Source organism: Manis pentadactyla, chromosome 15 (genome assembly GCF_030020395.1).
Source record: "Manis pentadactyla isolate mManPen7 chromosome 15, mManPen7.hap1, whole genome shotgun sequence".
NCBI classification, from domain to species: Eukaryota; Metazoa; Chordata; class Mammalia; order Pholidota; family Manidae; genus Manis; species Manis pentadactyla.
Genome location: NC_080033.1, coordinates 35,198,000 through 35,212,546, shown reverse-complemented (window position 1 = coordinate 35,212,546; position 14,547 = coordinate 35,198,000). Strand labels below are relative to the sequence as shown.

The following is a 14,547-nucleotide window of genomic DNA, read 5'->3' as shown; positions in this document are numbered from 1 at the left end:
ATCATTTGATACTTATCTTTCTCCGCCTGGCTTATTTCACTGAACATAATACCCTCTAGCTCCATCCATGTTGTTGCAAATAGTAGGATTTGTTTTCTTATGGCTGCATAACATTCCATTCCATATACATACTACATCTTCTTTATCCATTCATCTACTGATGGACACTTAGGTTTGCATAATATTCCATTGTGTATACGTACCACCTCTTTTTTATCTATCTACTGAAGGACACTTAGGTTGCTTCCATATCTTGGCTATTGTAAATAGTGCTGTGATAAACATAGGGGTGCATATGTCTTTTTGAAACTGTGAAACTGTATTCTTAGGGTAAATTCCTAGGAGTGGAGTTCCTGGGTCAAATGACATTTCTATTTTTGGTTTTTTGAGGAATCTCCATACTGCTTTCCACAATGATTGAACTAGTTTACATTCCCACAAGCAGTGTAGGAGGGTTCCCCTTTCTCCGTATCCTCGCCAATATTTGTTGTTCCTATTCTTTTCTTTGTTGGCCATTCTAATTGGCGTGAGGAGATATCTCATTGTGGTTTTAATTTGCATTTCCCTGATAATTAGCGATGTGGAGCATCTTTTCATATGCCTGTTGGCCTTCTGAATTTCTTCTTTGGAGAAGTGTCCATTCATATCCTCTGCCCATTTTTTAATAGGGTTATTTGCTTTTTGGGTGCTGAGACATTTGAGTTCTTTATATATTTTGGATTTTAACCCTTTGTCGGGTATTTCATTTACAGATATATTCTTCCATACTATAGGATGCCTTTTTGTTCTGCTGATGGTGTCCTTTGCTGTAGAGAAGCTTTTTAGCATGATGTAGTCACATTTGTTCATTCTTGATTTTGTTACCCTTGCCTGAGGAGTTGTGTTCAGGAAAAAGTTGCTCATGTTTATATTCAAGAGATTTTTGCCTGTTTTCTTCTAAGAGTTTTATGGTTTCATGACTTACATTCAGGTCTTTGATCCATTTTGAGTTTACTTTTGTGTGTGGAGTTAAACAATAATCCAGTTTCATTGTCTTGCATGTAGCTGTCCAGCTGTTGCCAACACCAGCTGTTGAAGAGGCTGTCATTTCCCCACTGTACATCCATGGCTCCTTTATCGTATACTAATTGACCATTGTCTTGCATGTAGCTGTCCAGCTGTTGCCAACACCAGCTGTTGAAGAGGCTGTCATTTCCCCACTGTACATCCATGGCTCCTTTATCGTATACTAATTGACCATATATGGCTGGTTTTATATCTGGGCTCTCTAGTCTGTTCCATTGGCCTATGGCTTTGTTCTTATGCAAGTACTACATTGTCTTGATTACTGTGGCTTTGTAGTAGAACTTGAAGTTGGTGAGCATAATACTCCCACCTTTATTCTTCCTTCTCAGGATTGCTTTGACTATTCAGGGTCTTTTGTGGTTCCATATGAATTTTAGAACTATTTGCTCTAGTTTGTTGAAGAATGCTGTTGGTATTTTGATAGGGATTGCATCGAACCTGTAGATTGCTTTAGGCAGGATGGCCATTTTTACAATATTAAGCCTTCCTATCCATGAGCACAGGATGTATTTCCATTTATTGGTATCTTCTTTAATTTCTCTCACGAGTGTCTTGTAGTTTTCAATGTATAGGTCTTTCACGTCCTTTGTTAGGTTTATTCCTAGGCATTTTATTCTTTTTGATGCAATTGTGAATGGAATTTTTTCTGATTTCTCTTTCTGCTTGTTCATTGTTAGTGTATAGGAATGCAACAGATTTCTGTGTATTAATTTTGTATCCTGCAACTTTGCTGAATTCAGATATTAGATCTAGTAGTTCTGAATTGGATTCTTCAGGGTTTTTATGTACATCATCATGTCATCTGCAAACAGGGGCAGTTTAACTTCTTCCTTGCCAATCTGGATACCTTTTATTCTTTGTGTTGTCTGATTGCCATGGCTAGGACCTCCAGAGCTATGGTGAATAAAAGTGGGGAGAGTGGGCATCCTTGTCTTGGATGGAAAAGACTTTCAGCTTCTTGATGCTAAGTATAATGTTGGCTGTGGGTTTGTCTTATGTGGCCTTTATTATGTTGAGGTACTTGCCCTCTATATCCATTTTGTTGAGAGTTTTTATCATGAAAAGATGTTGAATTTTGTCAAATGCTTTTTCAGCATCTATGGAGACAATCATGCAGTTTTTGTCCTTTTGTTTGTTGATGTGGTGGATAATGTTGATGGATTTATGAATGTTGTACCATCCTTGCATCCCTGGGATGAATCCCACTTGATCATGATGGATGATCTTTTGATGTTATTTTTGAATTTGGTTTGCTAATATTTTGTTGAGTATTTTTGCATCTATGATCATCATGGGTATTGGTTTGTAATTTTCTTTTTTTTGTGGTGTCTTTGCCTTGTTTGGCATTAGAGTGATACTGGCCTCATTGAATGAGTTTGGAAGTATTCCCTCTTCTACTTTTTGGAAAACTTTAAGGAGGATGGGTATTAGGTCTTCACTGAATGTCTGATAAAATTCAGCGGTGAAGCCATCTGGTCCAGGTGTTTTGTTCTTAGGTAGTTTTTTTTATTACCAATTCTATTTCATTGCTGGTAATTGGTCTGTTCAGATTTTCTGTTTCTTTCTGTGTCCATCTTGGAAGGTTGTATTTTTCTAGAAAGTTGTCCATTTCTTCTAGGTTATCTATTAGCATATAATTTTTCATAGTATTCTCTAATAATTATTTGTATTTCTGTGGTGTCTGTAGTGATTTTTCCTTTCTCATTTCTGATTCTGTTTATGTGGGCAGACTCTCTTTTTTTCCTGGTAAGTCTGGCTAGGGATTTATCTATTTCGTTTATTTTCTCAAAGAATCAGCTCCTGTTTTCATTGATCCTTTTTATTGTTTTATTCTTCTTGATTTTATTTATTTATGCTCTGATCTTTATTATGTCCCTCCTTCTACTGACTTTGGGCCTTATTCTTCCTTTTCTAGTTTCATTAATTGTGAGTTTATACTGTTCATTTGGGATTGTTCTTCTTTCCTAAGGTAGGCCTATATTGCAATTTACTTTCCTCTTAGCATGCATGGCCTTCACTGCGTCCCATAGGTTTTGCGGTGTTGAATTATTGTTGTCATTTGTCTCCATGTATTGCTTGATCTCTGTTTTTATTTGGTCATTGATCCACTGATTATTTAGGAGCAAGCTATTAAGCCTCCATGTGTTTGTGGGCTTTTTCATTTTCTTTGTGTAATTTATTTCTAGTTTCATACCTTTGTGATCTGAGAAGCTGTTTGGTACAATTTCTATCTTTTTAAATTTACTGAGGCTCTTTTTGTGGCCTAGTATATGATCTATTCTAGAAAATTTTCCATGTGCACTTGCGAAGAATGTGTATCCTGTTGTTTTTGATGGAGTGTTCTGTAGATGTCTGTTAGGTCTATCTGTTCTAATACGTTGTTTAGTGCCCCTGTCTCTTTACTTATTATCTGTCTGGTTGATCTGTCCTTTGGATTAAGTGGTGTGTTGAAGTCTCCTAAAATGATTGCACTGCACTCTATTTGCCCCTTCAATTATGTTAGTATTTGTTTCACATATGTAGGTGATCCTGTGTTGGGTGCACAGATATTTATAATAGTTATATCCTTTAGTTGGACTGACCCCTTTATCTTTATGTAATGTCCTTCTTTGTCTCTTGTCACTTCTTTGTATCGAAGTCTATTTTGTCTGATACAAGTACTGCAACTCCTGCGTTTTTCTCCCTATTAGTTGCATGAAATATCTTCTTCCATTCCTTTACTTTCAGTCTGAGTATGTCTGTGGGTTTGAAGTGAGTCTCTTGTAGGCAGCATATAGATGGGTCTTGTTTTTTATCCATTAAGTGACTCTGTGTCTTTTTATTGGTGCATTCAGACCATTTACATTTAGGGTGATTATCGCTAGGTATGTGCTTATTGTCATTGCAGGCTTTAGATTAGTGTTTACCAAAGGTTCAAGTGTAATTCCCTTACTATCTAACAGTCTAATTTAACTCACTTAGTATGCTATTACAAACAAAACCTAACAGTTCTTTTTTCCCCCTCATTTTTCTTTCTCCTCCATTTTTTATGTTAGGTATCATATTCTGTACTCTTTGCCTATCCCTTGATTGACTTTGGGGGTTGTTGATTTGATTTTGCATCTGCTTAGTAATTAATTGTTCTACTTTGCTGTGGTTTTATTTTCCCTGGTGACAGCTATTTAGCTTTAGGAATACTTCCATCTATAGCAGTCCCTCCAAAATGCACTGTAGAGGGGGTTTGTGGGAGGTAAATTCTCTCAGCTTTTGCTTATCTGAAAATTGTTCAATCCCTTCTTCAAACTTGAATGATAACCTTGCTGGGTGTAGTATTCTTGGTTTGAGGCCCTTCTATTTCATTCCATTAAATATATCATGCCACTCCCTTCTTGCCTGTTTCTGTTGACAAATCTGATGATAGCGTGATGTGTTTTCCTTTGTTTGTGATCTTTTTTTCTCTCTCTGGCTGCTTTTAATACTCTGTCCTTGTCTTTGATCTTTGCCATTTAATTAGTATATGTCTTGGTGTTCTCCTTTGGTCCCTTATGTTGGGAGATCTGTGGGTCTCCATGGTCTGAGAGACTATTTCCTTCCCCAGACTGGGGAAGTTTTCAGCAATTATTTCTTCAAAGACACTTTCTATCCCTCTTTCTCTCTCTTCTTCTGGTACCCCTAAAATGCGAATATTGTTCCATTTGGATTGGTCACACAGTTCTCTTAATATTCTTTCATTCTTAGAGATCCTTTTTTCTCTCTATGCCTCAGCTTCTTTGTATTCCTCTTCTCTAATTTCAATTCCATTTACCGTCTCTTCTACTACATCTAATCTGCTTTTAAATCCCTCCATTGTAAGTTGCATTTCATATATGGAATTTCTTAATGATTGAATCTCTGTCTTAAATTTGTTCCTGAGTTCTTGAATATTTTTCTGTACCTCCATGAGCATTTTAATGATTTTTATTTTGAACCCTCAGGAAGATTGGTGAGTTCAGTTTAGTTTGGCCCTTATTCTCAGGTTTGTGAGATTTTGGTCTGAACCAGGTTCCTTTGTCATTTCATATTTCTATCTGGCACCCTATTGTGCCCAGAAGCTCTAGTCTCTGGAGCTGTTCAGTCCCTGGAGTGAGGTTGGGGGTTGCAGGGGAGTGGCATTGGTGCCTTGTGGGAGGAAAGATCTGTTTCCTGATTCCCGGCTGCAGTGCCTGTCTCCAGTATCAGAGCCAGGGGGCTGAGCACACAGGTGTAAGCCTCTGTGCTTTGCATCTTTAGCTGTTGTAGGCAGGGCCTCCCTCTGGCTGGCCTGACACCAGTACAGTGACTGCCGGTTCATGAGCCGGTGCCAGCAGGCCGGGGGGAAGGCACAGCAGGCTGCATATCACAGTGGGGGCCTTGGAGCTGAGTAGCCAGCTAGGCGGATGGAGTGCCTTAAGTTCCTCAAAGGTCCCAACCTGCTGGGCCTTTGACAACCCTTGTCCAGACAACCTCGTCTACCTACCCATTCTCCCGCGCAGCAATCTCCTTGAAAACCCAACCTTTTCAGCAGCCCTGTCGCTGCTAGGAAGCCTCTCAGACTACTTGCCTTTCCTTTGTCCCAGAGGGGCCAAATGTGGATCCCTGTCATCCACAAATGGCTGGAAGCTCAGTCTCTGAAGTACTCCGCCTGTCTTAGCTTTCCAACCCCACTATTCTCCAGAGCACCATGCAATGTAGGTTTGTGCTCCAATGCAGATGTCCAGGCTGGGTGTTCAACAGTCCTAGGCTTCCACCCCCTCCCCACTCCGTTTCTCTTCCTCCCGCCGGTGAGTTGGGGTGGGGGAAGGGCTTGGGTCCCGCCAGATCAAGGCTTTGGTACGTTACCCTGTTTCGTGAGGTCTACTCTGTTCTCCAGGTGTATTCAGTCTGGTACAGCTTTCTTTCCTGTTGCTGTTTTAGGATTAGTTGTATTAACTATATATTTGTACTATATGTGGTTTTTATATGTGGTTTGGGAGGAGTTGTCTCTCTCTCACCTCTCACACTGCCATCTTGAATTGATCTCCTAGATGTCATTTTTTTTTTAAGTAGGTTTTCTATGTGGAAAGATAAAAACCTGTATTCCTGGATACTCCAGACTGTCAGTAATATTCTACTTTCAATAAAAGGTATTGAGGAATTGAATTTGTTTTTCTTTTCATTCAAGTAGGTCTACCAGTGATAGAAAAAGCTAGTTGCTTTCAAAATGGACACATAAGAAGTATCAGTGGATATTAAATTAAAATAACATCTATCTTTGCAGTTTACAGAGCATTTTTACATATATTCTATGTAATAGTTTCAACAACCTATGAGGTATAAGAAGTTGTTTCTGAAGATTTGGACAGGTAGGAAGGAGAAGGGAGTTAAGTGCCAAGATACTTAGTTCTTCCATATATATATCTTGCTTTATTCTACAACACCAAGTCTATAAGGAACTGATGTTATATGTAACTAAACTGTAGTGATAAGTATGTGGCCAATGTGACACTTACTTTGAGGTATCATTTGAAGCTTTCATACTTTTTTATTTTAGAATATTAATAAATCAATTATCAAAAAAGTGATTACCAAATTCTACATCAGACAAGAAAGTATCATTATGCTAGCTCAAAGATAAATTCAATCAACAAATATTGCTGAATCACTATGAAGCACTAGGTACAAGACCTAAAATATACTATGTAACAAACAAACAGACATATAGGGGGCTTAACCACCTCCTACTACTTGCAAAGCTGTCTTTGGTGGACTTGTTTCAGGACTCCCAGTCTGCTGAGAAACCTAAGTGTCAGGGAATTACTCTGAAACGCTTTTTTACAGGGTAAGTGTAAGTGTCTAATGGGAGAGTCTGTCAGATTATCTGCAACATGCCCCAATGTAAAATTAACTGAAAGTCTAAAGTTATTATCTGACAAACCACTAAAATCTTAGAAGAGGTTATTTTATTGCTTATAGTACTGATAAAGCAGTAATTGAGTCAGAAGAAAATTGTCTTATGATAAAAACAAGCAAACCAAACCAAATCAAACTCTTACCTCCAATCTCTGGGGCTTTTAAGTAGGTTAACTGTACTTTTTATTGTTCAAACAAGACCCGCTTTTGAGATTAAAAGAGAATGCAACTAATAATGAGAATGCAACTAATAATCAGGAATAAAGCAAGACTGTCCCAAGCAAACCAGAATGTAATGTACAGTCTCCCTGCTTATAAAACCCATGTCCCAGGCTGTCCTGTTATAAGAATACACAGACAGAAAAGAAACAGGAAGCCAGAGGGAATCCAAAGCAAGGAATTAAACAAGAAAAAGAGAAACTTTTATAAAACAAGTTTTCCCTTGATTTTATAAATCAATTTGAATATTAATATTTTATTTAAGCCATGGCAAATGGAGGAGCAGAGATGGTAAAATTAGGACTGGCTAAAGTAATTTATGAAGCCGTCAGGTCCCAGATCCCTTCCCCAATTCTAGCAAAATTCTGGAGGTTTATTTTCTTAAACACATAAAACAGTTGCCTGCACAGGTGACACTGAGCAGAGCTAAGCAGAGTATGTACTGTACTGAAAACAACACTTCAAGGGAATGCATACATCCAGGGTGCTGAGTGCCATGACACTCCCCTCCCCCACGCTTCTTCCCCTGCCTGGGTCCCAGAATGCTGGCAGTCAGGGCCTTCATTCCCAGGCAAGAGACTTGTAGAGCATTCTCTGAGAAATCTGATGAGTCTCAAAAGAAAGACCTAAAGTTAATGATACAGGAGGTTGGTTCCTCAACCAAACAGCCCAGTCATATGACCCCACTGTGAAAGTCAATAATATGCTCACAGCTCCCAGTCGGTTTCTTTGTTCCTCACTACTAAATAGTGAACATGCAAACAAAAATTACCAGAAATCTAATAAAGACTCTAGAGTAAAAGGAGACCAGTAAAAATATATAACAAACAGATAAAAGCAGCTCAGAATAAGAGGAGGAAAATACAATCTTTTAGTATCTTTCTGATAAGAGGACATAGTACAACTATATAACAAGAGCCAGACACTATAAAAAGAACATGCAGAGAAGTTAAAAATAAAAGTTCTTTGAAATTATAAACTCATAGGAGGATTAAAAAATAAAGCTGAGGAAGATTTCACAGAAAGTAGAGCAAAAAATTAAAGATAAGTAATAAGAGAAAAAAGATAAAAAAAAATACAGATCTAACATCCAATCAATAGGAATACCAAAAAAAAAAAAAAAAAAATGAAGGAGAGGAAATCATGAAAGGAATTCAAGAAAACTTTACAGAAACAAAGGACAGGATTTTCCAATTCAAATAATCTTCAAAATCATCAACAAAAATGGAAAAGAAAGAGACCCATGCCAAGGCAGATCACTATACAATTTCAGAACACTGGGATAAAGAGAATATCCTAAAAGTTTTCAAAGAGTAAAACAAGTCATAAAAGACAGGACCAGAATGGCTTGAGTCTTATCAACAGCAACACTAGAAAATGGAAAACAATGGGAACATGTCTTCAAAATTTTGCAGGAATATCATTTCCAACTAGAATTCTACACCCAGTCAAACTACCAGTCAAATATGAGGGAAATGAATTTTCAGATATGCCAAGCTGAAAAACATTTACCACCCAGCAATCAAGATAATGAGAATAAACCAAGAAAAAGGAAGATACAGAATACAAGAAACAGGAAACCTAACACGGTGGGAGGTGAAAGGACAGTCTAGGAAGACAGCTATGTACCAGATACGGAAAACTGCTAGTTCAGATCAGAGGCTTAAAAAAAATAAAACTGACAGAACACCCAGTATCTTCAAGTCTTAAAAGGAGAACTGGACAACTGAAAGTAAACAAAAGAAACAAGACAATTATTAACTCTAAAAAGATTTTTAAAAACATGTTCAGAAAAACAAAAAGGAAGACAGGAAAAGAGAAGTAATCACAGTTGACCATATGGCTCATCTGTGAAAAGCACTTATATAATAATAAGGTAAATATTCAATAATGACTTCAAATCAGGACAAAATTTATGTTGGGAGATTAGGGGTATAAAAATGATACAGTAGGGGCAGAGGGAAGAAAGCAAGCAAAATTCTCATCTTCTATAGTGGGGAATCAATAGATAATGCCAAAAACCATAAATTCAAGAAGGAGCAATTTTGACAAAGAACTACTCAACTAAAAGTTAAAGAGGTCAAAGTGAAGAACAAGAAATAGGGAACCCCAGGGAGGAGACTTTCTTGCTGTTTTTTAAAAATGATTTTACAGAATTACTTGTCTCTAAACAATAAACATGCATATAACTCTGACAACAACAACAACAACAAAAAGAAATGAGGGGAATTACTAGAAAAATAAATCTCTAAGACATTTCAATTTAAATTTTAAATTGCTTCATATTTTAGTCTGTATCAAACTTTTTCCCATGACTAAACCCACATCAATGTACATGCTACTTCATATGACTATCTGTCTTCATCTATACTCTTCAAGTATGATTATAGACAGGGAATTTTCTAAATATTACCTCAAGCAGAGCTGCTGCAGGATCACCTTGTAGACTTTTTCCTAGTTTGTCAACCTCATCCAATAGGAACACTGGATTGTTAACCCCAACTGTCTTCAAGCCATTGATTATACGTCCAGGCATACTGCCAACATAGGTGCGCCTACAGAAAGTAAGCAGCAAATTTACAAGGTGTCAGGAGACAAGAGCAGTACCACTTAGAAATCAGGGGTGCGAAAAAATCATTTAGTTATCACAGTAACACAGCAGAGAGGTACTATACATGGTACATCAAGGAGTTATTAGATTCAATTCTTATCTCATTTTCTATTCTGGCTGTAAGTTAACCATGATATTGGAAGAACTGTATCTAAATTTTGCCTTTACATAAAATTATAAACTTTTACATTAAGTCAAGTTTTTTAAAAATAAAATTGAAATATAGTTGATATACAGTGTATTAGTTTCAGGTGAACAACATAATGAAAATTATATACATTGTGAAATGTCTGACAATAAGTGTCACCAGGAAGAGATATTACAGTATTATTGATTATATTCCCTATGGTATACTTATTACTTTCATCTCTGGGATTTATTTCATAACTGAAAGTTTGTACCTCTTTACTCCTTTCATTTACTTCAACCACCCTCCATTCTCCTCCCCTATGGCAACCACTAGTTTGTTCTTTGTTTTTATAACTCTAATTCTGCTTATTTTTTCAGATTATATAAGTGAAATTATATAGTATTTGTCTTTAACTTATTTCACTTAACATACTGTGTCATTTATCTGTGTCGTCATAAATAGCAAGATTTCATTCTTTTTTATGGCTGAGTACATTGTATATATGTACCACATCTTTATCTATTTATCTATTGATGGACACTTGGGTTGCTTCCATATCTTGGCTATTGTAAATAATGCTTCAATAAATGTAGAAGTGAACATATCTTTCTGAATTAGTGATAATTTCTTCATGTAAATACCTGGAAGTGGAATTATTGGGTCATTTGGTATTTCTATTTTTAGTTTATTGAGGTACCTACATACTGTTTTCTGTAGTGGTTGCCCTTGCACCAATTTATATTCCCACCAACAGTGCAGGAGGGTTCCCTTTTCTCCACATTCTCACCAACACTTGTTATTTCATGTCTTTTGGATAGTGGTCACTCTAAAAGGTGTGGGGTGGTATCTCACTGTGGCTTTGATTTGCATTTCCCTGATGATTAGTGATATTGACATCTTTTCATGTCCCTGTTGGCCATCTGCATTTCTTCTTTGGAAAAATGTCTATTCAGGTACTCTATTTTTTAATCAGACTGTTTATTTGGTATTGAGTTATATGAGATCTTTATGTATTTCAGACAGTTACCCCTTATGTCATTTGATTCTTACTTTTCAAGATTCTGGAATGTCCAAAGGAACTTATGAACTTAATTCTCATGCTTTTCCTAGTTTTTCAGAGCACCTACCTTGCACCCTCTCACCCCCCAACACAACCACCTATTATATACTAAATGGCTGCCCCAGATTGGCTTAAAACATTATCATCATCTTCATAAAGGAAATTAGAATTGTTTCAAAGGGCCACTCAAAATGCAGACAGGAAAGAAAGAAGGGAGGGAGGGAGAAATGAAGGCAGGGAGGCAGGAAGGCAGCAGGAAGAAAGATTCCAAACTCTTATTTTCAGAGTCAATAATTTGATTTTGACTGTAGTAAGAGGATCTGGGGTGTAGTAAGAGGATTCCATTAATTCTAGCCTTTTGAATAAAACTGTTTTCATCCTGTATACACTAATTGGCATAAGCAAATTCAGCCAGATATTCTGTTGTGCATTAAAATGTTAGAGGGTGCTTTATCATACTTGAATAAGAATCATCTATATAATTATGAGAGATGTTGAGTGTGGCATGAAATAAAAACAAATATTTGTCAAACTGTAAAAGTGCTATTTTTACAAAGCAAACAACTTTATTTTAAGCAGCAATTTACTAATTTTAATTTGCTGCCTAAATTTGCTGCCCAACAGCATACGCAAAGCAAATGTGGTTATGAAAGACAAAAGGGTGACTGCCTAGAAGAAAGTCATCAGTGATAAGTGGAACAGAAGCAGTTACCTCAGAATCTGCACAAAGCCAGTTCACAGTGCTAGCAGGCCTCAGTTCTGCCAGATGACTGGTATAAAGTAGGACAGAATAAATAGAGTGACCTTTGAAAAGGCAAGAAAGCCTGAAAAATACCGTGGGAATGCCTTTCATCCAGGGCGGGTGACCAAGGCACTGGAACCAGATACAATAAACATTGCCCTGTTATGATAAGGAGTTAGCACATTCAAGATTTCAGAATGAGATATAGGAAGGACAAGATTCAAAATTAATACATTCTCTGAAATTATTTCTCTGGAGAACTTACTGATTTGCCTGCATTCTGTGAATGAGTAAGATAATTTTTAAAAAAAACAAAAAACCTCAAAGCCTCTAAGGGTTATTTCTTGCTGCATTAATTTTTCCTTTCCTTACTATTTTTAATAGGTAGAGTTCCAGAGCAGGTACTGACGCTTCTAGACCTAGTCATGGAAAGAAAATAATATTCAAGGAAGGTATTGGGAAATCTAGACACTACTCATTGTTTATCAACAGCTCCTCCTAAACTTTCCATTGCTTCCCAGAACCTGAGAATAAGGTCCAAACTCCTTTGTCTAGAATTCAAGGCTCTTTATAATCCAGCTCCCATATTCTGACTTGCTGCCATTATGCTCTTGTTTGTCTAGAATCGATATCTCATAACAGCCCTTATGCTGTTTTACCTTTGCTAATATGGTGCCTTCCTGCCTTCATAAAACCGGAAATTCTAAAAAACTTTTCCTGACCATCTTTTACAAAGTGATCCTTCCAATAATGCAACATTTATGGCATTTACTGACCTTATAATTCATCTGATGCAAATTTATGACCTAGTTTTTATTCATAGGTACCAAGTATATAGCTTCCTCTAAAAAGATGGTGAGCACTTTGATGACAGACTGGGTCATATCACAGAGTAGATGCTGGATATAGAGCTGTAAGATTGTTCCCCAAACAGCAGCTCATTTCTCCTATTTACTTAAGGGCACTTAATCAACCAAGCCAGCACCCGAAGTATCAGTCACTGCAGTTAAGGTAATACTAGTCTTTGAACACTGCTTTGGACAAACTACTTGACCTAAGTCTCAATTTCCTCATCTGTAAAATGGGGATAACAACAGTGCCAACCTTATGGATTATATGATTATTAGAGAACACAATAGGCAAAACACAGAGCACAGTGCTTGAATACACAGTAAGCTTTCAAAACATGTTAACTGTAATTGTCATTAGTAACAGCTACTGTAAGTCCGCTTCTGGTTTCCTAGAAGAACTACAGAAGCAGAAATCAGTACACCTGGATTTGAGTCCGATTTCTATCTGTGTCTCATGGAAGCAACACTCATAAATGTCTTTTCATAGTACCAAGAACATGTAATGCCCTAGTGTTTCTCAACCACAGGAGACATCCCCCAAATGTGCACCACTAGTCTAGAGGTCAAAATCAAGAAGACACAGTGGCCATTAGCTATGGAAAATATCTATAATGTGCTCATATTTTGCCAGAAGGTATGGTAGCATGCAATTCACTTACTGATGATACAGAATATATCTTGAATTATGGAATATGAATGAGATGGTGAACAAGGTAGTATACAAAATAAAAATGTTTTTTCAAAATCACGAAACACAACCATTTTCTTTTCTTAAAAACAAAGTAGCATCACAAAATATCCTCCTAAGAAACTACTGGGGTAGGAAATAAATGAAACTAGCACTCTTTCACAAATTAACTTTTTTGAGGGCAAAATATATTCTTTTCTGTTTCTTCCTCCTAATACAACATCTAGAAAGTAACACAACATAATGCAGGAAAGTTTCCAAAGAACATATCACTTCAGTTCCTCATTATTCAGCCGGAATGCATGACTAGATAGAAGTTTCTCTTAAAATTGAAGTACACAAATTGATTAAAAAATATAAGAATTCATACTTTTCTTGTAATTGATGTAGACAGTTCACTGGTTCAACAGGACTACTTTAGTAAGATACACAAAAACAAGAGAGTCTACATAGTTCAAAATTTTAAGTTCCAAGATTACCATTTTTCATTGTCCAAAAAATAGTCTGGATTACACTTCAAGAAAATGCAGAGAATTACAGTATCAACTTATGTATATGTATCATATATAAATATATATATCATCTATTTATATATTCATGGTATTCAACAACTTTACTATTTAGCCCATCCCTAGATATCTTCAAATCTAATATAATGCAAAAGGGTGGTCAGCCTGTCACTGCCTGTAACATCTAGCAGTATCAGGAGTAAGTATGTAGAGAAAAATCAGGCATTTTACCAATCAATTTTTCATGCTTTTCAATTAAGGAGCTCTTATGGACAGTAACACAAACTATTAAAGTGATATTTTAAAATAATTGATAATATAAAAGTTTTTGTTAAGTGAAAAGAATAGGGTTAAAATTCTGTTATTAAGGGAAAAAGGCAAAAACTGCCCAATGAAAAATCTGGCAGGAAATAAAATGTTAAAAGTAATTATCTGTATGGTAGAAAAGCATGCGGATTTTTTTTTCCAAATTTTCTACCAAGGATGTGTATATCTTTCCAATTAGAAAAAGTAGTAAGCCTTGAAAGAGATCTTAATCATCTCAAAAAGAAAAACAGTCCTTAAGGAACTAAAAATAGTCTTTAATCATGTCTAAACAAATCAACTCATTATTCTTATAGTCATCTTTCCCAAACCTTCTTATACATTCATTTGTATGGTTGCACTCATCAAAAGGAATGCATGACTTCCAAAATATAATTATGTTTTACTCTTATTCAAATTCACAAAGCACTTAGCAAGCTCTTACCATATTTAGCACTGTGCTAAGCAGCATGGAGTGATACA

General features: G+C 36.4%; 1 protein-coding gene across 1 annotated transcript in view; it reads right to left on the bottom strand.

Moving 5' to 3' along the window:
• The window catches only part of LONP2 (lon peptidase 2, peroxisomal), a 124,800-nt gene that overhangs the window by 67,301 nt on the left and 42,952 nt on the right, over window positions 1-14,547 (bottom strand). Inside the window, exon 8 of the mRNA XM_036932533.2 lies at window positions 9,584-9,725. Within this exon, the coding sequence (XP_036788428.1) occupies window positions 9,584-9,725 (142 nt within the window). The remainder of the gene's footprint in view (window positions 1-9,583; window positions 9,726-14,547) is intronic.